Source organism: Sciurus vulgaris, assembly GCF_902686455.1.
Source record: "Sciurus vulgaris genome assembly, chromosome: 16".
Classification (NCBI taxonomy): domain Eukaryota; kingdom Metazoa; phylum Chordata; class Mammalia; order Rodentia; family Sciuridae; genus Sciurus; species Sciurus vulgaris.
In genome coordinates this window covers 24,278,219-24,301,726 of record NC_136477.1, presented here as the reverse complement: position 1 = coordinate 24,301,726, position 23,508 = coordinate 24,278,219, and the positions used below count along the sequence as shown (strand labels likewise).

General features: G+C 40.9%; 1 protein-coding gene across 6 annotated transcripts in view; it reads right to left on the bottom strand.

Annotated features, from left to right (window-relative positions):
• The window catches only part of ULK4 (unc-51 like kinase 4), a 633,437-nt gene that overhangs the window by 292,439 nt on the left and 317,490 nt on the right, over window positions 1–23,508 (bottom strand). For all 6 annotated transcript variants that reach the window (XM_079114122.1, XM_079114115.1, XM_079114118.1 and 3 more), the window contains one exon: window positions 4,333–4,438. In XM_079114122.1, the coding sequence (XP_078970248.1) occupies window positions 4,333–4,438 (106 nt within the window). The remainder of the gene's footprint in view (window positions 1–4,332; window positions 4,439–23,508) is intronic.

Genomic DNA, 23,508 nt, shown 5'->3' with positions numbered 1-23,508 from the left:
TAGAGTATCAAAATTAGAAATAGTCTTGTAATTTAATTCTGTACCAAAATGTAATAAATATATAAACCAAGGATAAAGCCAGAATTGATCAAAAGCAAAGACCACATAAAAAGACTTCATTCAAATCTATATGGGAGAAAATTGTCTGAGACTCTTCATGTGGCCACACATCACTGAATTTTCTTACACTCAGGATTTACAAACACTCATAGATCTTTCACCTACTTTGGAAAAATAAGACCTCAAGCGAGCAGCTCTGGAGTACGAGAGCAGGAGAGCATGATGCCAAGTCAGATCTGGGCACTTGGGGACTAGGATCAGGTGGTTTTTCAGGTCACAAAGTCCTCCCATGCCCTCCCCCTCATCAAGTCATCCAGCAGGAGGCAGAACGGAGTTCCTGGCCTCTCTGGAATCCCAGGAGCCCATACTCTTCCTTGCTCCAGTACACTCACAGTTTGACCACCCTTCTCAGCCTCAAGACCTTCTGTGCTCAACATGACCTTTGTCTCTACTTGTGCTGAGGCAGGAGGTCAGGATTCCCAGGTCATTCTCTCTCTCTCCTGCAGTCTAAGCAGCAAGAGGGTCTGCACATTCCCTTCCAACCACCACATCCCACCCATTCCAACTTCTGGACCCCTCCACTACAGCTTTTGAAGTTCATAGTCAGTTATCAGAAAAATCTCTCAGATTGTAAACTTCTCTGCATATCCCTTTACCTTCCTACATGACGTGAAACCTTGCATCGAACCTTGTCTCCTCTGCAGCCCTTCAAGTGAGAGACTTTCCCCACCACTGCCTTTACCACAGGACTTTCATGTTTTTGCTTTCTTCTACACTGGTGCTATTAGACCAAGGGTCAGGAAACTTTCTTAAAAGGCCATGTGGTAAATATTTCAGCATATGTGAATCACACAGATTTTGTTTTAACTACTTAATACTGCCATTAAAGCAAAAAAAAAAAAAAAAAACAGCCAGAGTCAATAAAAACATGAAGAGTCACATCTATGTTCCAATAAAACTTTGTGAAAGTAAGCAGATACTGACAGGCAGTTTACTGAACCTCAAATCACCAATTTGCATAACCTACTTCATTATCTCCAGTTGCCATCATCCCAGACTATACATCACTTCACCTAATTTCCTCAACATCAGTGTTACCTTTTCCAGTGCTACTATGCCATAATTATTTTTCTGATTCCCACTTTATACTCCAGAGACTGAAGTGCATTGCAGTTAGGAGGAGGGGAGGGAGTATAAGAAGAAAACAAATTAGTGAATTAAAGTTGTCCCTGCGATAAACTCACCTGTGCTCTCCTTGGGACTCTCTGACTCCGAAAGACCATTCAACACAAATGTCAGAAGTCACCTTGGTCCCCTTACAATCCTTCCTGACTTCTCAATTCCCTAAGCTCCTGACGGCAGAGTTTTTGTCCTCTGTCTCACCTCAGACATGTGATCCTGTACTTTCATGGGTCAGTAGTTTCATATCTCTGTAAGCTCACTTTCAGCCATCTGACTCCTTATACGCTGTCTCAGTTAGCCAGCAGAGCTACTCAAGAGTCTAAACAACTTTATTATGCAGTATCCTGCTTCTCTGCTAGAGTCAGAGTGAAGAATGTTTTGAAAGGATTCATGGTGGTCTTTTTGTTTATTGGAATGGCCATCAATATCTACAGGAAACTAACATTTTTAATAGAACTATACTATCTGAAGCACCACGAGATGGCATTAAAAAAGGAGTTTGGAACTCCTCAAAAACTCCCATTCCAGAGCATTGCCACAGTGTGACTTCTCTCACACCCAATGTCAGGACTGGGGCAGGAGCAGGGGGAGCCCTTTCAGAGGATACTGCCATTACTTGACTTGACTTGGAGCTCACCTGAGAGAAGCAGCCTACATCCATGGCATTTGTTACAACATTCATTGACATTTTTTAAAAAAAAATATCAATTGCCTGAGACTCAAATATCAGTTAAGGCAAAAATAACTTATCTAGAAACTTAAAAGGAATATCTAGGGAAAGGAATAATCATAGGAGGCTTTGAAACACTTGGACATATTCCTGGGGGATCTACAAGGATGTGTGCATGCATAGCACTGAGCATATGACCAGGGAAGACCAGAGGCCAGTCTCTCTCTTCTGGCTGATGCCCTGCACAGACAAGTAAATTGACTTAATGTAATGTAGAAGGCATGTCCCCAACACATTAACAGTTTTATGGCAAAGACCGGGATACATAGTAATTTAAGAAAATGTCTGTCCAGTCATTAATTGATCACTGAGCTAAATAAACAGAAACTTCTGTGGTCAGATACTACAGGGCTTACTGACTTTACCAAATTAACACCAAAATGTCATTACGCAAACAAACAGTAAAAAGGCAATAACAAAACAGCCTTCTGGGAGGATCTGGTTTCCAGAATTGACACAGTATGTCATCTAAGACATCTACTCTTCAACAAAAAAATCATAAAACATTCTGAAAAATAAAACTAGGAAAATAAGGCCCATACACAGGAAAAAGCAGTCCATGAAATATTTTTATGGATGACTCGCATGTTGAACTTAGTAGACAAAGATTTTAAAACGGCTATGTGTAAAGAACTATATAAAACCATATCTAAACACTTTAGAGAAAAAATAAAAATGATGTCTCACCAAATAGAGTAGCAACAAAGAGGAATTATAAAAGAGAATCAAATGGAATTCTAAAGTTGAACAGCACAATAACTGGAATGAAAAATTTTCCAATAGGGTTTGATAGCAGATCTGAATGACAGAAAAAAGAATCAGCTAATTAACAACAGGTCATCACTGACCTTTTAATTAGCATCTGCATATCAGGAAGCATTCGGCTTTTAGTTTTTAGGGTTTGGCTTATTTTGTTTAGTATGATATTCTCCAACTCCATTCATTTACCAGCAAATGCCATAATTTCATTCTCCTTTAAAGCTGAGAAATATTCCATTGTTTGTATATACTATATCATTATTCTTGATTACAAAAGAAAGCCAAGATAAATTTAAAATGGATGAGGAGTCTTGAGCCAGAAGAATAAAGATTCTGAGATAAAATCGAAATAATATCCTCTATCCCATCATTTCTTGCAATTAGAAGAGAGGAGAAAATGGAGTTTTCAAAATTGGGGGAAAAACTGTCATTATTAACAATTATGATTATGTAACTGGAAAACTAAAAGAACCATCTAAAAACTATTATGACTAGCATTCTCAAATTAGGTACAAAATTCAATACACAGAAACTTTTTTTTTTAAAACTTTTAAACACACATTTTTTAAAATTGAAAAACATAATAGCAAAAAAAATTCCTCGTTTCAAATAACACTTATAAAAGATAAAATATGTAGGATGAGATTAACTTAAATGCTCAAAGTCTAAGTAAAGAAAACTACGAAACATCACTGAACACATACAAATGTTTTTAATAAACAGGGAAATATAACTTGCTTTTAGATTCGATATGGCTTGTTGGAAGCATAAATTGACACTGTAACCACTGTCAAGAATTACAATAATTCCAGTCTCAGGAATTTACCCTAGATATCATCTTGCTCCTATGTAAAAGGGTGGATATATAAGGTTACTCATTGCAGAACTGTCTGAAATAGCAAGAGCAGAGACTACCCAACTAAGCAAATTATGTTATACCTATAAAACCGAATAAGATGCTACCGTGTAAAAGAATAAAGATCTCTATGAATCAAAACTCCACAGTTGTTGGAAATGTTTATTATTGGAAGTAAGTACATAGTTCTCTTAGGGAAGGAAAAATTACCAACATTTAAGTATAATGCCTAAAGAGAAATTAAATTCTTATGGGTAAAGATCCAAATAGTGACTTGATCATTTTATTCAGTGATAGATTTTGTCTGAGTTTTATTATTGTAAACAATTATAATAAAAATCTTTTATTAATAAAAAAGCAAAACATGCCCATAATTTAAAATATTGTATGGATTTGCATAAGATGTAAAACAAACACACTTTTAACCCATTCAGTCTCAATTTTCAAGCTTCTTTTGATTGGCAGAAGTAAGTCTAAAGACAATGCTTACTTCTATTTCTTGGTTTGTCATCTTTAAGCAGTGCCTAATGACTCTGTTCCAGGAGTGAAAATGAAATAAGTTAGAGAAACTATCCCTATCTAACCCCACTTTACATTTTTAATGAAATACCGTTATTATTTCTAGATACTTATGTATTTTGACTTACCAACATTAATAGTACTTCTTGATGCTCTATTGTGCAAGAGGAAGAAACCAATGGACAAAACTCAATAGAAGTAGAGACTAATTCTAAGAAGCATTTACCTTGTTCATAAAGTAGCTTCATATTGGAATCTTTGCAGGCAACCAGATTGCTGAGTAGGGCAATCACACTTTGCATGGTGTTACCCAGAATGTTCTCTTGATGTTCCTGTAATACATCACAACCACACAGAAATACAATTACATCATCATAAAGACAAATGAGCTCAATCCCTTCGCACCTCCCACAAGGTTAAGGTATAATTTTTTGTATTGTAATGACTCATATTCTTCTGGGTTAAGATAATTGCCATCAGGAAGTTAAGTGAGTTGAGGCCCAATAAATCACTCAGACACCAGCACAGAGGCATGCAGTCCTTGCCCAAGAGCTGAGCAGCAGCCACACGGCACTTTGTGCTTTTGGTAGGTAACAAGCAACCAGAAACCAAGTGGAATTTAGAAGACCATACTTGAAGTTGAGCTTGAGGCCACAAAAGAAAATTACTCAAAGAAGTATTCCCACATTTTCAAGATTATCCTAGTACTGATAATTGCCCACTTCAGCCTTGTACATCCACGTTGGATATGACTTATTTTATTCCTGCTTCAATGCAATGAACTACATTTGGGACCTAAAGGGTAGATTTTTGCTTCCCTCACAACACTTTGTCTACACTGCAGAGAGAGAGTAACTTAGGTCCTAAATAGAATGTGGAAATTGGGTAATTCTTCAGTTTCTACTCCTCATTTTAACGACAAAAAAGGTAATCCCTTAGTAGTTTGTAAATGAGCAAAAAATAACTTGCTTTTCTTTGGTTCCCTTTTTCATTCCTCTGAATTTTGAAGAATTAAAAGCAAATTATAACTGCAATTAAAATTTTTATATAATTCAAAAATGAAGAAAAAGTCTTTAAGATCCAGGAGTATTGTGAGGTAATAAGATGCACAGGGTGCAAATCGTAGGAGACCCTCACTTTCAGGTTCACACACGTCCTCAGTGTGAGCTTCTGGAAGCCTAGCTGGCCCACCGCAGCCTGGCACCCTGCCCTGTGACCCCTCTACTGACACCTAGGCTCACCCAAGAAGCAACAAGTGTGCTGACTGGGTAGGCTCTATTTAGATCTTTTCCTATTTTTCTCTTTCTTATACACACACACACACACACACACACACACACACACACACACAAATGTATGGTTTATTCTGCTTTTTAAAAATATAAATCACATTTGTTAATTAATTTAATTAATGAATGAACAGCTATTTTGTGCCAGGTACTGTTCTAGGAACTGAACCCATACCAGTGAACAAAAACAAAGTCCCCTCTTCTCACGTAAAGAGACCATGAACAACAATACGATAAAGTGTGTATTCTGTGAAAAAGCAACAATGCTCTGGCAAAAGAGCAACACAGGCTTAAGAGGACAGTGGGGCAGTCCATGATTTTAAATTGGGTGGTCAGGATCAGACTCACTGAGAAAGTGTCATTTGAATAGAGAATTTATTTTTTATACATGCCGACACATCTTGTAAGTCCATGGATTGATTCATTCATGATAAATAAGCTTCTTTCAAAAAAACTTTATAATAATTCTGCAAAAACAGCATGCAGTTTCCACAGAACTTTATAAAGATTTCCCTGATACAAGTCAATGTTACCATCTTACCTAATCATGAAACCAAGAAATTAACCTACAGTATTAATAACTAAATTATAAATGATTCAAATTTCACCATTTTTCCCCTACTGTCCTTTTCTGTTCCAGGATTCCATCTTGCCTCTGGGTTAATTCATTTTTTTTTTTTTTTTTTTTTTTGGCAAGTCACCGGAGAAGTCCGCTTTATTACAAGATGAGGCTTACATATATACTCTTGGGGCTTCCGGGTTAAGGGAGAAAGTGACGTGTGGGTTTCTGATTGGTCCGGCTTGCCGCCGGCGGGAAATTAGGTGGCGGGAAGCCGAGACTTATGGGAAGAAGAAGCCGCTCAGGGGCCATCTTTGGTGTGGATCGGACTGCATATGGAACCTTACATTCCCCCCTCTTTGGTTTATGGGTATTCGGGATGTTGATTTTCAATCTGGCTGCTTCCTGCTGATCAGGGGCGTCGTCAAGGGGCCCAGGGCAGGGGGGGTTGGTTGTGAGGGGAGAACAAAGCGTTGGCTATTATATCAGATTACTTCGTCCCCCGTAAAGTCCATAAAACTCCCTTGGAGCCATAAGTCCTCAATTTGGTCTAGGAATTCATTGTAGTCATTACTCGGGGGGAGGAGCCATGCATCAGTGTCCAAGGTCCGTAGAAAGGATATTAGCCTTGGAAGAAGTTGGGGGAAGTCCATCATAGCAGGATGTCACCAGGCGTTGTTCCCAGTAGGTAGCAGTTGATAATTCCTGAGAAGCTGGTTAAAGGCTTGGTTAGAAATTTTTTGTACTTGGTCTCTAACGAACCTTATGAGACAGGGGAGGAAGAAAAATGATGCAAAGAACTCCAATAAGTGGGACCTAATAGAGGGAGGCAACTACATAATTTTTCCCTGTGGTGGGTCACTGCTCCCGGGGTTAAGGCCCCTTTGCAAGTTGCACAGGGTTGTCCATATAGGGTTTTAATGAGTTCCAGTTTGTTGACAGGTGGACCAAATCCAACTAGGGTCAGGGAAAAGAAGGGGAAAAAAGCAGAAAGGTAGGAAGTTATCATTCCTCCTGAATGGGTGAGAGGCGCGAGAGACGGAGTTTCAAAGGATTAGAGGGATCCACGGAACTGGTATAGATGTTCGGCTTGCCCGTATTTATAGGGTCAGGATCCAGAGGAGTAGGGGGTGAGTCTCCTTGGTCAGCCGGGCAGGGTTTTAACCTGGAAATATGGATCCAAGGAGTGGTCTCGTTATTAGGTAGGATGAGTTTAGCTGCGGTGGGGGTACTAAGGATTACTGGGTATGGTCCCAGCCATTGAGGAGATAAAGGTTCAGGTGTGGTTGGTGGAGTATAATAGGCAAGATCCCCTGGGTTCAAGGAGGGAGGAGGGGAGGTTGCAAGAGGACGGGGAAGTAACCAGTAGGAGAAGGCGAATCCAGTCTAAGTGGAGTTCTAGGGAAAGTTTGGTGAGAGTCTCCTTTATGGACCGATTTGCTCTTTCAACCTTACCTGAGGCCTGGGGACGATATGGGCAGTGTAGATGCCAGGGTAAGGCTAGAGATTGAGAGAGAGATTGGATTACTTGAGCTGTGAATTCCGGTCCGTTGTCCGATTGAAGGGAGGTAGGCATCCCAAAGCGTGGGATGATGGAGGTAAGGAGGTGATTGGCGACAGTGGAGGCCCTTTTGTTGGTAGTAGGAAATGCCTCAATACAGCCACTAAAGGTATCTAGGAAAACTAGGAGGTACCAGTGCCGGCGAACAGGAGGCATGTGTGTGAAATCAACTTGCCAGTCTGCCGCCGGAATGGAACCGCGGGCTTGATGTGAGGGATATGGGTAAGGAACTGTAGTGGTGTTAGGGTTGGTTCTTGGGCATCCGAGCCGCGTGGGTAGTTGGGACGCTTGTAATACCTTGTGAATTAGGTCAGAATTGGTAATGGTGTTCCCACGAGTTGTCATAAATCCTCTCTCTTTCCATATTGCCGAATGGGAGAGGAATGTGTGGAACACATATTTAGAGTCGGTGTATAAGTTTAGGGTTTTCCCTTCGGCCAGAATGCATGCTCGAGTTGCCGCGATAAGTTCAGCTTGCTGATTGGTGGTACCCGGAGGGAGAGGTTGGGCTTCTATAGTGGCTGTTAGGGAGACTATGGCATAACCAGCTTTGGGGGCTGTTGGACTTCTATATGAGGATCCATCCGTGAACCAATTGTGATCCGCATGGGGTAAGGGGCCCTCGACAATGGTAGAGGGAGAATGAGTTAAGGATTGTAATGTTTCTAGACAGTTGTGAAGTGGAGGCTCTGGGGTAGGGTGAACAGGAAGAAGAGTGGCTGGGTTGAGAGGAGAACAGGATTGGAAGGATATAGAAGGGTTTTCTAAAAAGGAAGTAATTAGGGCTAAAACTCGTGAGGGGGGTAAAGTATGCAGGGACTAGTAAGCTAGGAGATCCTTTAGATGGTGTGGAGAGCATATAGTTAAGGGCCAAAAGTAAGTTTAAAAGTTTCCTGCTGTAGTTTTTGGGCAGCTGCAAGGACCCTGAGACAAGGGGCCCAACCCCTTACTGTGGGGTCAAGTTGTTTTGATAAATAGGCTACTGGGGCAAATGTGGGGCCCTGCATTTGTCCCAGTACCCCTAGGGCCTGTCCCTGATTTTCGTGAACATAGAGAAGAAAGGACCTTGTTAAATCTGGTAAGTGTAATGCAGGGGCGGATAGGAGTTTGAGATGTAGGTTATTAAAAGGCATTTTAGGGGAGGAGGGGAGTGGTTCATTTGGGTCTCCTTTAGAGAGATCGTAAAGGGGTTGGGCTAAAAGAGAAAAGTTAGGGATCCAAGCACGGAAATACCCTGCTAAGCCCAAAAAAGAGAGAATTTCAGCCTTGGTTTTAGGTACGGGCCAGGACAAAAGGGCTTGTTTCCTGTCAGTTGTAATGGATTAAGTGACTTGGGAGGCTGAGATTTGAGCTTTAAAAGGTGTCACTTTGTATCCATGTTGGGCCAAAAAGTTAAGCAAGGCAGCCGTGTCCCGTTGAGAGATATCCCAAGAAAGGCTACAGAGAAGGAGATCATCAACATACTGCAAAAGTGTGGAAAGAGGACAAGTGGGGTGGAAATTTTTGAGGTCATGGGAGAGGGTCTGTCCAAATAGATGTGGGCTGTCCCTAAAACCCTGAGGAAGAACCGTCCAAGTGAGCTGTTCGGAGTGTCGTGTGTGGGGGTCAGTCCATGTGAAGGCAAAAAGGTCCTGTGAGGAAGGGTCTAGAGGTACGGAAAAGAAGGCATCCTTCAAGTCCAGAACTGAGAAGTGAGTGGAAGAAGCTGGGATGAGAGAGAGTAGAGTGTAGGGATTGGGAACAAGAGGGTGGATGGGTATGACAGCGGCATTTATGGAGCGGAGGTCCTGTACCAAACGGTAGGAACCATTGGGTTTTTTATACCCAGAATGGGGGTGTTATAGGGGGACTGAGTGGGACGTAGATATCCTTTGCGAAGAAGGTCAGAAATAATGGGAGAAAGTCCGAGAAGGGTAGAGGTGGTTAAGGGATACTGAGGCTGATGAATAAATTTGGTAGGGTCCCGTAATTGGATGGAGACTGGGGGGCACTGAGCTATGGAGGGATTGGCCGTGTCCCAAACTGAGGGGTTAACAGGGTGGGAGATACGTGGATGTGAGGAGGTAGGATCCTGCAATAGGGCCATAAAAAAGGAAGTAGAGGCATCGAAAAGTGGGAAGGAAATAGACGCCTTGAATTGGGAAAGAATGTCCCGTCCCAACAAGGGAATTGGGCATTGAGGCTTGACTAAAAAGGAGTGGATAAAATGTGAAGAGGAATTCTTAAGGCGACACAGAAGTGGGGGAGTTCTGAGTGGATATATGCGTTTCCCTCCTACCCCGACAATAGGAGTGGAACTAGGAGTGGTGGCACCATGGAACTCTGTCAAAAGTGAGAAGGTTGCTCCTGTATCTAATAAAAAGGTGACAGACCGGCCATCCACTACAAGGGTTACCCCAGGCTCACGAGTGGTGATATTGAGGGTCGGGTGTGGCCCAGGGCTCCATCAGTCCTCTTCAGCCAATCCCACTATCGGAGGACAAGAGGGGGGCATTCTAGCGATTGGCCCTTCACCCCTTCGGGAGAAGGGGCAATCGGAGCCCCAATGTCCTGTTTGTTTTTATTGGGGGGCCGTGGCTGAGGACAGGAGCGTGACCAATGACCCTCTTTTCCACATTTAAAGCAAGCTCCAGGAGGGGCCCTTGTAGGGATCGGGAATTTCTGTGAATGGGGAACAGGATGAGGAGTCCCCCTGATCATTTGAGCAACCATTAGTAAATCAGTTTGCCTGGCCTTATGCCTTAGGTGTTCTTTTTCGTCATCTCGTCCATGGAAAACCTTAAAGGCCAGCGACAGAATCTCACTTTGAGGAGTTGCCGGTCCATGTTCCAATTTTTTTAATTTGGCCTTAATGTCGGGGTAGGACTGAGCTAGGAAACTGGTCATAAGGATATAACGGCCCTCATCTGTGTCCGGGTCCAGTGTGGTATATTGCCTGAGGGCCTGAGTAAGCCTCTCTAGAAACTCAGTGGGGGTTTCATCCTTTTTTTGGATAATTTCCTGGACCTTCTGAAAATTAACTACTTTGCGGGCCGCCTTCTTTAGGCCCACAACGAGACACGAGGCAAACCTATCTCGGGCTTGTATGCCTTGATTTGTATTGTAGTCCCATTGTGGATCGATTTCTGGGACCGCTTCAGGCCCTAGAGGGAAAGTAGGGTCTATGCGATGTGTTTCATTCGCATGAGTTTGAGCTGCATCCCAAACTCGTCGCCGTTCCTCGGTCAGGAGGGTGTTGGCAAGGAGCATAAATATATCTTTAAAAGTTAAGCTGTAAGCTTGTAAAATCCATTGGAATTCTTATTGTTGAGTCACTTCCTGGTGGGTTTTTTTCCTGCAGCTGAAAGGGTTTTAACTAGATTGGTCAGGATAAGTCAGGTTCCTTTATGTAAGTGGTAGGATCGGAGGAATAGGAGCCCAGTTTGCGCTCCATCTGAGATAAATCAGCCAGAGAGAAGGGGACGTGGACACGGACAATACCTTCAGCTCCAGCTACCTCCCTTAATGGGGCCATAAAAGTGGGAGGGGCCGGAGGGGGTCCATGGGAGCGCGTGAGCGGCAGGCTGAAGGAAATAGGCAGGAAATAGGCGGAGCGGTGGGTGTAGGAGCTGTGGGCGCGGGAGCCAAGGCGGCGGGGGGGGTGGGGGGGGAGGTGGGGAGGGGAGGAAGGTGGCTCCGGGAGTATAGGGTTGAGAGGAGGGGCCCTATAAGGGGAGGCTCATCGGCGGGGTCAAAAGAATCAAGAGAGGAGGATGGGGGAGGGGAGGACAATGGGGAAGCAATCTTAAGGGATCTCCTTCCACTTGTTCAGGCGCTGGCAATAGTTGAAAAGGTCCCTTAAAAGATTTGGATCAGAATTTTGTCAATAATTTGGGTTTGATGTCAGGCTTAAGGGAAAGAGGTCCAAAATTTTTGAGGAGACACTGGAGGGGCGTGTCTGCCACCAGGGAAGATGGGGAGGTCCCCATGGTTAGAGGGAAGAAGGGTGTAGGGAGCGGAAGACCTCGGGCGAGGAGGGAGCAGTCTGCGAGGTAAAGGGCGTCCCCAATGCCTCGAGAGAGACCCGGAGGGGGATCAATCTACAAGGTAAAGGGCGTCCCCAATGCCTTGAGAAGGATCCGGAGGTTCCGGAGACGGAACGGAAGGGAAAGCGCGATGGAGATCGTCACCTCAATCGCTATTCCCAAAGGGGTAAGGAACCCGGATGGCCACGAGGTTACCAGTACTGGATTTAGGCAGTTGGAGAGGAAAGGTGACTGGGGTTCCCCGGGGGTAGATTAAGCTCCTCACTCCTCATAAAGTGTCTTCTATTGGCCTCTTTTGTGTTCTGACGGAAGGGCACAGGGGTCCACTGTGACCATGAAGGTCGTGGTGGGAGGTTGTCCCCCCTTAACTCAGCGTCGGGAGGCTACCGGACGGTCACGGCTAGTACTCCCGCGTATAGCTGAGGTAAGGTGTGCTCTTCCAGGGGGAAACTTACGAATTTTCGAAGCCGGTGTTGAGTGTCGAGAGCCAGCACCGGAGCAAGAGGACGAGGGTGGCCTGCCAACAGAGGAACGGAGTGCCGTTGAAGGCTAACTCCGTCCCGGGTTTCGGCACCAATAAAAGATGGAGACGGTTGGCAAGTCACCGGAGAAGTCCCGGTTAATTCATTTTTGCAGCAAATATTTACTGGGTGCCAATTGTTCTAGATATTTGGCTTTTATCAGTAAACAAAACAGAGAAAACGAAATACCAAACTCCCCCCCACATTGTGTTTACATTATAGCAGAAACAGAAGAGAATACACAAGAAATATCATAATTACATGACATGTCAGAAGGTAATAGGTACTGTGGGAGAAAGGAGAACAGCAAAAGAAATTTTGGGAAAGGTGGTATGAGGGGAAGCTTGCAATGTTGAATACAACAAGCAAGCACAGCTCCTTCAGAGGATGGCACTTGAGCCACGATTTGATCAGAGGGCTGGTGTTTTTCTTTTAACACACTACTAGATCTACTAGCTAATTTGTTTTAGGATTGTATTCATAAGAGACATTGACCTGTGAGTGACAACACTGTCTGATTTTAGTATCAATTTCACGCCTGCGTTGTCTATTCATTTTATTACGTGAATATCTATTGTACACCTAATCTGAGAGATTTGGCAGAACTCATTCATAAAAGCTCTGCAAATGTTTGCCAGTGGATCTTTACAAATTTTTTAATTCTTCTACTTGGGTTATCTACACCTTGCCCCAATTTGGGTTATGTCCATTTTCCTCAAAAATCTCTATCTTCACCCAAGATGGCGGAATAGAGGAGGTCATGCTCCTGGTTGCTCCGTGGTATGAAATCAAGAAAGCACACAAGCAGCTTCTCCTGTAAGGTGTGGGAACAAAAAAAGGGTGGGGGGATTTTACTGAAATTTCAAACTGGACATTCAAAGCAGACTGGGTACACAGGAGGTTGCATATAATAAGGAAAATATCCCCAGATGAGCAGCTGTTGCCTTGGCCAGGCTGGAAACACCAGCCAGAGTGGTCCCTCGTGAGCATAGTAGAGGGATAAGGGAAGTAAAAGGAACCCGCATTTTTGGAAGGCCCAAGGTGTGTCTGTGTACAGAGTGTTTGGAGACCAAGGACATTGTCCAACAAGCCTAAAAGACGTGCTACACCATATCTGCCTGTGGGGAAAGAAGCCACCATCTCTCCAGGCAGCATGCAGAGGACAAAGGAAGGAACCATTTTGCAGCTGAGGAGCAGGGGCTGGCAGCTGAGGAAGAAAATTCCTGGCAAACCCAAGCATGACCAGAAAAAAGGCTCAGTAAACACACACTGTACGACGTAGAGTTTACTTCAGTGACCAGGAGAAAATCAAACCTGGAGAGGGGCTTACACAGGAAACAACTGATCAAGGAAACCCACCCAGTTCTACCACGCCCCCTCCAATTCAAGCGCTTGCAGGACCGGATGGGAGAGACACATCTGCCCAGGAACCCGGAAGGGTGGAGGTGGGAGAGACTGTTGGCAGACTGAACCCGAGACTAGGAAACCTAGAGTCAAAAGGTGGCAGGGGACTAAGAATTGGGACCCCAACACACGAGTGGAACCCAGAGGCAGTCCCTTGGGTAAAGTCTTCCAGCACGGACCAGAAAGTTCTGGGCACTGGAGGTGCACTGACTTAAAATCTCCAGACAAATGTGCATTCAGCAAAGAGCCTGGAGCCCACCTAAGCCTAAACCCTGTTACCAGGAACTCCACCTACAGGATTACCTCTCTCAGCCAGGAATCCAGAGGGTGGAGTGGGACACTCCAGAAGATCCCACCTAAAACTGCTGAGAAGCTGAAAATATTTTGAACTCCAATAGAAAGAATTCTTTAACTCTTCATCAAGATGGCTTTTGCTTTAAAAAAAAAAAAAAAATTCTTTTTCTCTTTAATTGTGACCTTGTTGGTATGTGAACATTTATGCATTTTCATATTTGTTTTTTTTTCCTCATTTCTAGCATTTTTGAAGCCAGTTATTTTTCATGGATTAGTTTTTTGTGAAATATGATGTTTGAATAGTACATTTTAATTTTGCTTTGTTGTCTTTTTTAATTTTTTTATGATTTTATTTTATATATGTATTTTTTTCCGACCTGTTTCTCTTGATTCTCTTTTCTTCTGCTAACAGCCAATCTCTATTGTTCCCTCTTTCACTCTTCCTTTGATCTTTTACTTCTTTCTGTCTTCTGACTCCCTCAGAATCATCACATCCTGTATCACTTCTATTCTCTCCCTGTCCACCATTTAAAATTGTAAACCCTTTTGTAAACTTGCTGTTTTTATTATAGGCAACAACTGATCATGTCATTTCTGTTTATTGTGATAATTAACATTGTAGATGCCATAATAGGAACTATTTGGTTTAGTGCTGTCTATTGCTTGCAATGGTTGTTGTTATTATTTGTACCCCCCCTGAACAGTGAGGTACTGGAAACCTTCAGAGACACTATAAGTTTACAGCACATAAACCTGTTGCCTCAGATCCATAGAAGACAGAATCCCAGGCTATTAAAAAAATGAATAATCTTGAAAACAGAGTTGACCATGGAGAGAAGATGTTAAGAAGCCATGAACAGAACTACCAAGAATTATGGGACAACATGAAAAGACCAAATTTAAGATTTACTGGGACAGATGAAGGTATGGAGATACAAACGAAAGGAATGCACAATCTTTTCAATGAAATAGCAGAAAATTTTCCAAATCTAAAGAATGAAATGGAAAATCAAACACAAGAGGCTTACAGGATCCCAAATATAAAAAATTAAAAGAGACCCACATCAAGTCACCTTATAGTGAAAATGCCTACCACACAAAATGAGGATAAAATTTTGAAGGCAGCAAGAAAAAAAATATCAGATTACATATAGGGGAAACCAAAAGGGATCTCAGCTGATTCCTCAACTCAGACCCTCAAACCTAGAAGGTCCTGATATAATGTATACCAAACTCTGAAAGAAAATGGATGACAACCAAGAATCCTATATCCAGGAAAATTAAGCTTCAGATTTGAATATGAAATAAAAGCCTTCCCTAATAAAAAAAAATTCACAACCAGAAAGCCTACACTTCAGAATATTCTCAACAACATATTCCATGAAGATAAAATAGAAAAAAAAAGTGAAAACCAGCAAAGGTTTGAAGAACAACACTAAAGTAAGAACTACACAGAAGTCAACCAAAGGAAAAACTAATTCAAATTAAAAACTTATAGAAATAAGCCAAAATAACCAGGAACACAAATGGTATCTCAATAATAACCTTGAACATTCATGGTTCATCAATCAAAAGATAGATGGGCAGATTGGATTAAAAAACAAGATCCCACAATATGCTGTCTCCAAAAGACTCACCTCATAGGCAAAGACATCCACAGACTTAAGGTGAAAGGATGAGAAAAAGCATATCACTCACATGGATTGAGTAAACAAGCAGGGGTTTCTATCCTCATATCAGATAAAGTGGACTTCAAGCCAAAGTTAGTCAGAAGAGACAAAGGACATTTCATACTGCTTAAGGAAATTACACATCAATGAGACATAACAATCATAAATATTTATGCTCCAAACAAGGGAGTACCTACATACATCAAACAAACCTTATCAACGTCAAGAATCTAACAGACCACAAAACAGTAATGCTGTGTGATTTTAACAGACCTGTCTCATTACTGGGCAGATCTTCCAAAGAAAAATTAAACAAAGAAACTATAGAACTAAATAATACAATCAATAATTTAGACTTAAGAGACATATCAGAATATTTCATCCATCAATGAGCAAATACACTTTCTTCCCAGCAGTATATGAATCCTTCTTTAAAATGTACCATATCTTATGCTATACAGCAACTCTTAGCAAATTAAAAAAAAAAAAAAAAAAAGGGATAATGCCCTGCATCCTATCAGACTATCATGGAATGAAATTAGAAATCAACAACAGAATAAAAGATAGAAGCTACTTTAACATCTGGAGACTAAATAATATACAATTAAATGATGAATGGATAACAGAAGAATTCAAGGATGAAATGAAAAAATACTTAGCGGTAAATGAGAATAGCAGTACAACAGATTAAAATCTATAGGACAGGGTTGGGGTTGTGGCTCAGTGGTGGAATGCTTGCCTAGTATGTGTGAGCCACTGGGTTTGATTCTCAGCACCAAATATAAATAAATGAATAAAGTAAAGGTCTATCAACATCTAAAAAAATATTTTAAAAAATCTCTAGGACACTGTGAAGGCAGTGCTTAGAGGAAAGTTCATTGCATTGAGCTCATTCATTGAAAGAATAGAAAGTCAATGAATAAAAGACCTAACATTACATCTCAAAGTCCTAGAAAAAGAAGAGCAAATCAACACCAAAAGTAGTAGAAGACAGGAAATAAAATCAGAGCTGTAATTGGAAGAAGGAAGGACTGTATAGAGGGAAAAGAGGGGTTGGGGGGGGAGGGAAAAAATAACAATGAATCAAACAAGATTGCCCTATGTAAATTTATGATTTTTAATATAAATAAATAAATAAATAAATAAATAAATAAATAAACAAATAAAAATCAGAGCTGTAATCAATGAAACTGAAACAAAAGAAATAATTCAAAAGATTAACACAATGAAATGTTGGATCTTTGAAAAAAAAATTGACTAATCCTTAGCCACACAGAAAAAAAGAGAAAACTCAAATTACTAAAATTCATGATGAAAAAGGAAATATCATGATGGACAATACTGAAATACAGAAGATAATCAGAAACTATTATGAAAATTTATACTCCAATAAAATAGAAAATCTTGACAATATTGACAAATTTCTAGAGACATAGGACCTACCCATACTGAACCAGGAGGACATACACAATTTGAATGAATCACTCTTAAGCAACAAAACAGAACACAGCATCAAAAGCCTACCAACGAAGAAACGTCCAGGACCAGAAGGACCCTCAGCTGAGTTCTACAAGCCCTTCAACAAAGAACACCAATACTTCTCAAATTATACCATGAAATAGAAAAGGAGTGAACCTTTCAAAACTAGCCTTCTATGAAGCTAGTATCACTCTGCTTCCAAAACTAAACAAAGACACATCAAGAGAAGAAAACTAGAAGAAAACTTCAGACCAATAGCTCTGATGAACATAGATGCAAAAATTCTCAATAAAGTTCTGGCAAATCGCATACAAAAACATATTAAAAATATAGTACATCACAATCAATTGGGTGTCATCGCAGGGATGCAAGATTGGTTCAACATACGGAAGTCAATAAACATAATTCATCACATCGACAGACTTAAAGAATCATACGATCATCTTCAATAGATGCAGAGAAGGCATTTGACAAAGTACAGCACCCCTTCATGTTCAAGACCCTAGAAAAACTAGGGATAGTAGGCACATACCTCAGCACTGTAAAAGCTATCTATGCTGAATTCAAGGTCAACATCATTCTAAATGGAGAAAAACTGAAAGCGCTTCCTCCAAGAACTGGAACAAGGGTGCCTTCTTTCGTCACTTTTATTCAACATTGTCCTTGAAACTCTAGCCAGAGCAATTAGAGAGAAGACAGAAATTTAAGGTATACAAATAGGAAAAGAAGAATTCAAACTATCACTATTTGCTGATGATATGATTCTATATTAAGAAGATCCAAAAAATTCCACCTGAAAACTTCTAGAATAAATGAATTCAGCAAAGTATCAGGATGTAAAATTAACACCCATAAATCAAATGCATTCCTCTGCATCAGTGATGAATCCACTGAAAGAGAAATTAGGAAAACTACCCCCCATTCACAATAGCCTAAAAAAAATTTGGGGAATCAATCTAACAAAAGAAGTGAAATACTTCTACAATGAAAAGTACAGAACACTAAAGAATGAAATCAAAGACCTTAGAAAATGGAACAATTTCCCATGCTCTTGGATAGGCAGAATTAACATAGTCAGAAGGGCATTACTACCAAAAGCACTATTCAGATTTAATGCAATTTCTATTAGAATCCCAGTGACATTCTTCATAGAAATAGAAAAACAATCATGAAATTCATTTGAAAAATTAGAGATCCAGAATAGACAAACCAATTCTTAGCAAGAAAACTAAAGCAGGAGGCATCACAATATCAGACCTTGTATGGCTACAGAGCCCCAGTAATAAAAAGAGCAGGGTATTGCCTCCAAAACAGATGGTACAGAATATAAGACACATAGACAAACCCACATAAATACAGTTATCTCACACTAGACAAAGGTGCCAAAAAACATACATTGGACAAAAGATAGCCTCTTAAATGGTGCTGGGAACTGGAAACCCATACGTAGCAATATGAAATTAAACCCCTATCTTTCAACCTGCACAAAAATCAACTCAAAGTGAATCAAAGACTTAGGCATTAGAACCTCTGTTCTGCATCTAACAGAAGAAAAAGCAGGCCCAAATCTCCATGTTGGCTTAGGAACTGACTTTTTTAATAAGACTCCTGAAGTGCAAGAAGTAAAGCTAAGAATCAATCAATGGAATGGAATCAAACTAAAGAGCTCCTTCACAGCAAAGGAAACAACTAATAACGTGAAGAGAGAGCCTACGGAATGAGAGAAAATCTATACCACACACATCTCAGATACAGCATTATTCTCCAGGATATATAAAGAACTCAAAACACTTAACACCAAAAAAACAAATAACCCAATAAATAAATGGGCAAAGGAACTTAACAGACACTTCACAGAAGAAATACAATCAACAAATATATGAAAAATATTCAACATCTCTAGCAATTAGAGAAATGCAAATCAAAACTACACTGACATTCTATCTCACTCCATTCAGAATGGCAACTATCAAGAATATAAGCAACAGTAAATGTTGGTGAGGATGTGGGGGAAAAGTTACACTCAGACATTGCTGGTGGGACTGCAAAATGATGCAACCACTATGGAAAGCAGTAAGGAGATTCCTCAGAAAACATGGAATGGAACCTCCATTTGATCCAGTTATCCCACTCCTCAGTTTATACCCAAAGGACTTAAAATCAGCATACTACAGTGACACAGTCACATCAGTCTTTATAGCAGCTCAATTCACAATAGCTAAACCATGGAACCAACCTAGGTACCCTCTAACAGATGAATGGATAAATTGTGGTTTATATACACAATGGAATATTACTCAGCCTTAAAGAAGAATGAAATGATGGCATTTGACAGTAAATAGATGGAACTGGAGAATATTAAGATAAGTGAAATAAATAAATAAATAAGTTTAAAAAAAAAGGTACGTGAAATAAGTCAATTTCAAAGAGCCAAAGGCTGAATGTTTTCTCCGATATGTGGACACTAATTCACAAAAAGCAGGAGGGAGAACAGAGGTACTTTGGATTAGACAGGGGGGACTGAAGGGAAAGCAGAGGGGATGGGGTAGGAGTGACACAATGAATCAAACATTATTACCCTATGTACATACATGATTACACAACCTCTGTAACTCTACATCATGCACACTCAGAAGAATGAGAAGTTATACTTAAAAAAAAACTATAATGTCTGAGTTTTCAAATACATAATAAAATCATACATAGAGTTCACTTATACCTTCACAAATATTTTCTAAAATCTAATTATATTGTCATTTATACCATGTCCTCTATCTTGTGTGGATCAGACTCACCAACACTTTGTGTATGCTATTTTACTTTTCAAGGAACCATCTTTCCATTTTAGTGACCAGTCTCCGTTTTTTGCTCTCAGTCATTATGAATGTACACGAACATCCCCCTTCTCTCTTAGGAACACAGTAGGATGGCATTTACCCTGCCTGTCTGTCACTAGAAGTGGCAATGAGACTTCCTTTGGCCAGTTCAACTCATTTGAGCAGAAGCTCTTACGGGGTCACTGGAGGCACCACCTTACCTTTCCTCCTGCCACCGAGATGGTCCAGATGGTGGAATCTACGACAGCCTGGCTAACTCAGTGAGACCCTGAAGCAAACCAGGAGCCCCCTGATGGACATATGGTTTCCAAAGCTTACAAAAAAACCCAAAACATACTGCATATGGCTCTGAAACGAGCTCTCAGCTGACCAGGTCTACTTGATTTCATATGGGTTTTTACCACATGTGTGTTTGTTTAATATATGATCAGGGGTTGCTTTCCAAATACTGCTGCCTAGAAATTTCTAGCTGAGAAGCACCCACTTAAGAGCACTTTTATGGTGGATGTTAATATTTGAATGTTTCTCTGACACCAGCTTAAGAAGATTAATGTGAAAGCAAACTCTGCCACCAGTTTCGTCTAATTATTCTTACAGTTGGTTGGAAGGAAGGGGTGATTAATAAGCACCAAGATGACACTACATGTTATTCATGATAAAGTAACTAATGATACATAGGAAACTTACACTTGTGAAGAAAAGTAAAGCTAATAAGTCTTTTATTTTTGGTCTTGTTTGATAAAATGACACGTGCTGCTCCTCATTCAAAGGCCCTTCTGTCAGAAAACACAGGTCAGTCTCACTAGAGAAAAATCCACTGGATAAACATGATTTTACAATTATATGTAGCTTTTCTATGATACTTCTGACATATTTTCATGCATTCTAAAACCAATATTTGAGTTTTTCCTGTGTTCTTGGGGTGAGTGCCACGAGTTGATACAGGTATTTTCCTTTATAAAAGCCCTCCAAAGCTTTGCCTTCAGACACTCAGAACCCAGAATCTGATCCTAGCAAACAAGATCCTGGGCAGCTGAACTGAAAATCTTGGAGTGACTACGATAGAAGGCCTCTGTCAGCCCACCACTAGATCTGCAGAGGTATGCAACACTGGGGCACACCCTAGCGTTACTAGTAGGGGTATTCTGTGCACCAAATACCACAAAAAAGAAAATAAAACAATTTCTATATTATTATCCTGACTTCATTTGATGCACAGAATAAAGAAGAGACTAATCATCCTGCAACCACACTGGTTTCCTTTTCTATTCCAGACATTATTTAAAACATCGTTGTTTTTTAATTTTCTTTGTTGTTGGTTTTTGAACCATTCATAGATCCTGAACTTTGTTCAGCATAAAGTCAGCACTATAAAAAAAGTTACAGAATTGTCTTTACTCGCTTTTCCTCTAATAGGCATCCATGATTCTAAACAGCACAGACGAGGGAGACTTCAGAACTGAGTAACTATTCCTGCTCAAGATGAGGACATGGTCCTCTAGGGGAACTAAGACAGCTATTGCCATGGACTAGATCATAATTTCCCCGGAAAGAATGCTAAGTACATGTGAAGCGCAGTTGAGAAGGTGTAAATGTGAATTAAGCACACTTCTATTAACTTTTATCAAATTGAGTTATTTCATCTCTCTTAGCAACTTTAATAAGATTTGTTCTTGTTCACAACCATATTAGCCTACAAGGGATAAATTATGCATTAAAAAGCACCACATTTACTTGTTAAAGTCAGAGTGGAAGATTATACGAAGGGAGAAACATGATAGTAAATATGTGGGCCAGAGTTCCTCTTGGGCACATCTGAGAGACTGGTGGAAGGAGATAAGGGACACATAAGTTTGGTTCAAAGACTGCAGGCTAGTGTTGGAGGGGAGGGATGATTCTGATCAAAGACTGTGTCATCATTAGAAGCTCCTCTGGGACAGCCCCTTTCCCTCCCCCAAATTTATGCCTGAGTCCCAGGGTAAAGGACAGTAACAGAAGGCTGGGTATTCCTGATTAATTTTTTTCCCTTCAATCCCCATAGCTCACTAATAAAGCATAGAGTCCACAGCACTGGTATCCTGATACATGTAAGGAGAGCATGGAGATGGGGAGGAGAGACAGAGCAGGTGATGACCTACAACAGGACCTTCAGAACAAGATCAGGGGTTCAAGCCCGGGGTCATTCTTGTCAAGTGGCAGCAAAGCAGTCACATGGGCCTGGGCAGAGACAAGACAGCACTGAAAACGCACTGAGAACCTCCTGAGCACCGTGGCCCGTACCCCGGGGCTTCCCTGTGTCATCTCAGTCATCCTACAATAGCAAGGGCAAGGCTACAGTTCTCCTCCTTTTACAGATGGAGACTGAGGCAGTCAAGGACAAGTATCACTGGTGAAGCTCTGAGGGGCAGTGCTGGGACTGCCGGTGGGCTGGAAGTCATGCCTGATCACCATGGAGCATAGCCTCATGACCTAGGAGCTGAGGTGCAGGGGGTGGGGGAAGGGTTACCAGGACAACTGGCACACTCAGGTAACCAGAACCACCTGGGGATTCACAAGATTATTTGGGATGAATTAAAAGGAGTCTGGAGTAAAGGAGTGGAAAGGACCCAGAGGAAGTACTGATTTCAGGCTGCCATAACAACACTATGGTAACACTTGTCTTTCTTCCTTTCATGCCATAATGTGTCCTGCCCTCTGCCACTACCAATGGTTTCAAGAGAGTCCTTACTGTTTATCATTATGCTGGAAGACATACAACCCAGGAAGCACAATATAGGTGTTACACGTAAGGAATGAGCGTATTACCCAAAAGAATAAACATACACACTAGAGGCACCATTAATAGCACACTTTTCAAACATATGCATTAGCACTGGCTGATGGATCCTCTTACATCTTCTGTGAGGTAAGCTCACAGAAAGGGAATTATTGATATCCCAGAAAAGGAAATCCCACTGCACTTCATGGTGAAAATACTTAACCCATGATATCTCAAGTTTTCAATTCTGCAAATATTGCAATGAAACTGACACAGGTGCATTAAGCTGGAAATCATGATCTAGAGCTTTATTATGATAGTAATATTATATACTAATATATTATTATATAATTATAGTATATCTTTATACTATACTTAAGTTTTTATAGGTGTTCCACATCTGGAACAATGGGGCAAAATGGATTAACTCCTTTATCCATAACCCATCAATAAGCACAGCTGACTTAATTTGTGTGCCTACTACCATAATATGGGGACATTTAATAAACAGAACACTTGAGAGCTCTAATAAAATATAGCATTTGCCAGCAGAGATAATTAGAATTGAAGCTGCAAAATTCTAGTGTTTGGCAACATAGATGAAACAACTTCATTAAAATGTACAGCTTCAGCAAATGAAAGGCAGGAGAGCACTGGACCCTGAAGAATTAGCCTTCTCAACACTAATTGCTTCAGTGCTTAAAGAGGACCGCTCTGAAACACCAAGGGCGCAGCAAGAAAACACCAGCAAAAAATGACCAGCCCTTCCAAAGTGGCTTCACTGCAGACAGGGCCTTACACTTCGTTCTAATACCTGCCACTGAAAGGCCTCAGGTGTCTCAATTTGAAAGTATGATAGGCTTGCTGCAGCATTACACACAATAGCTAAGATAAAGAAACCACCCATGTGTGTGTACAAGGACAAATGGACAAAGAAAATGTAAGATATATAAAAATAGGAATACATACATGATACTAATGTGACATGATATAAATGTGATATAC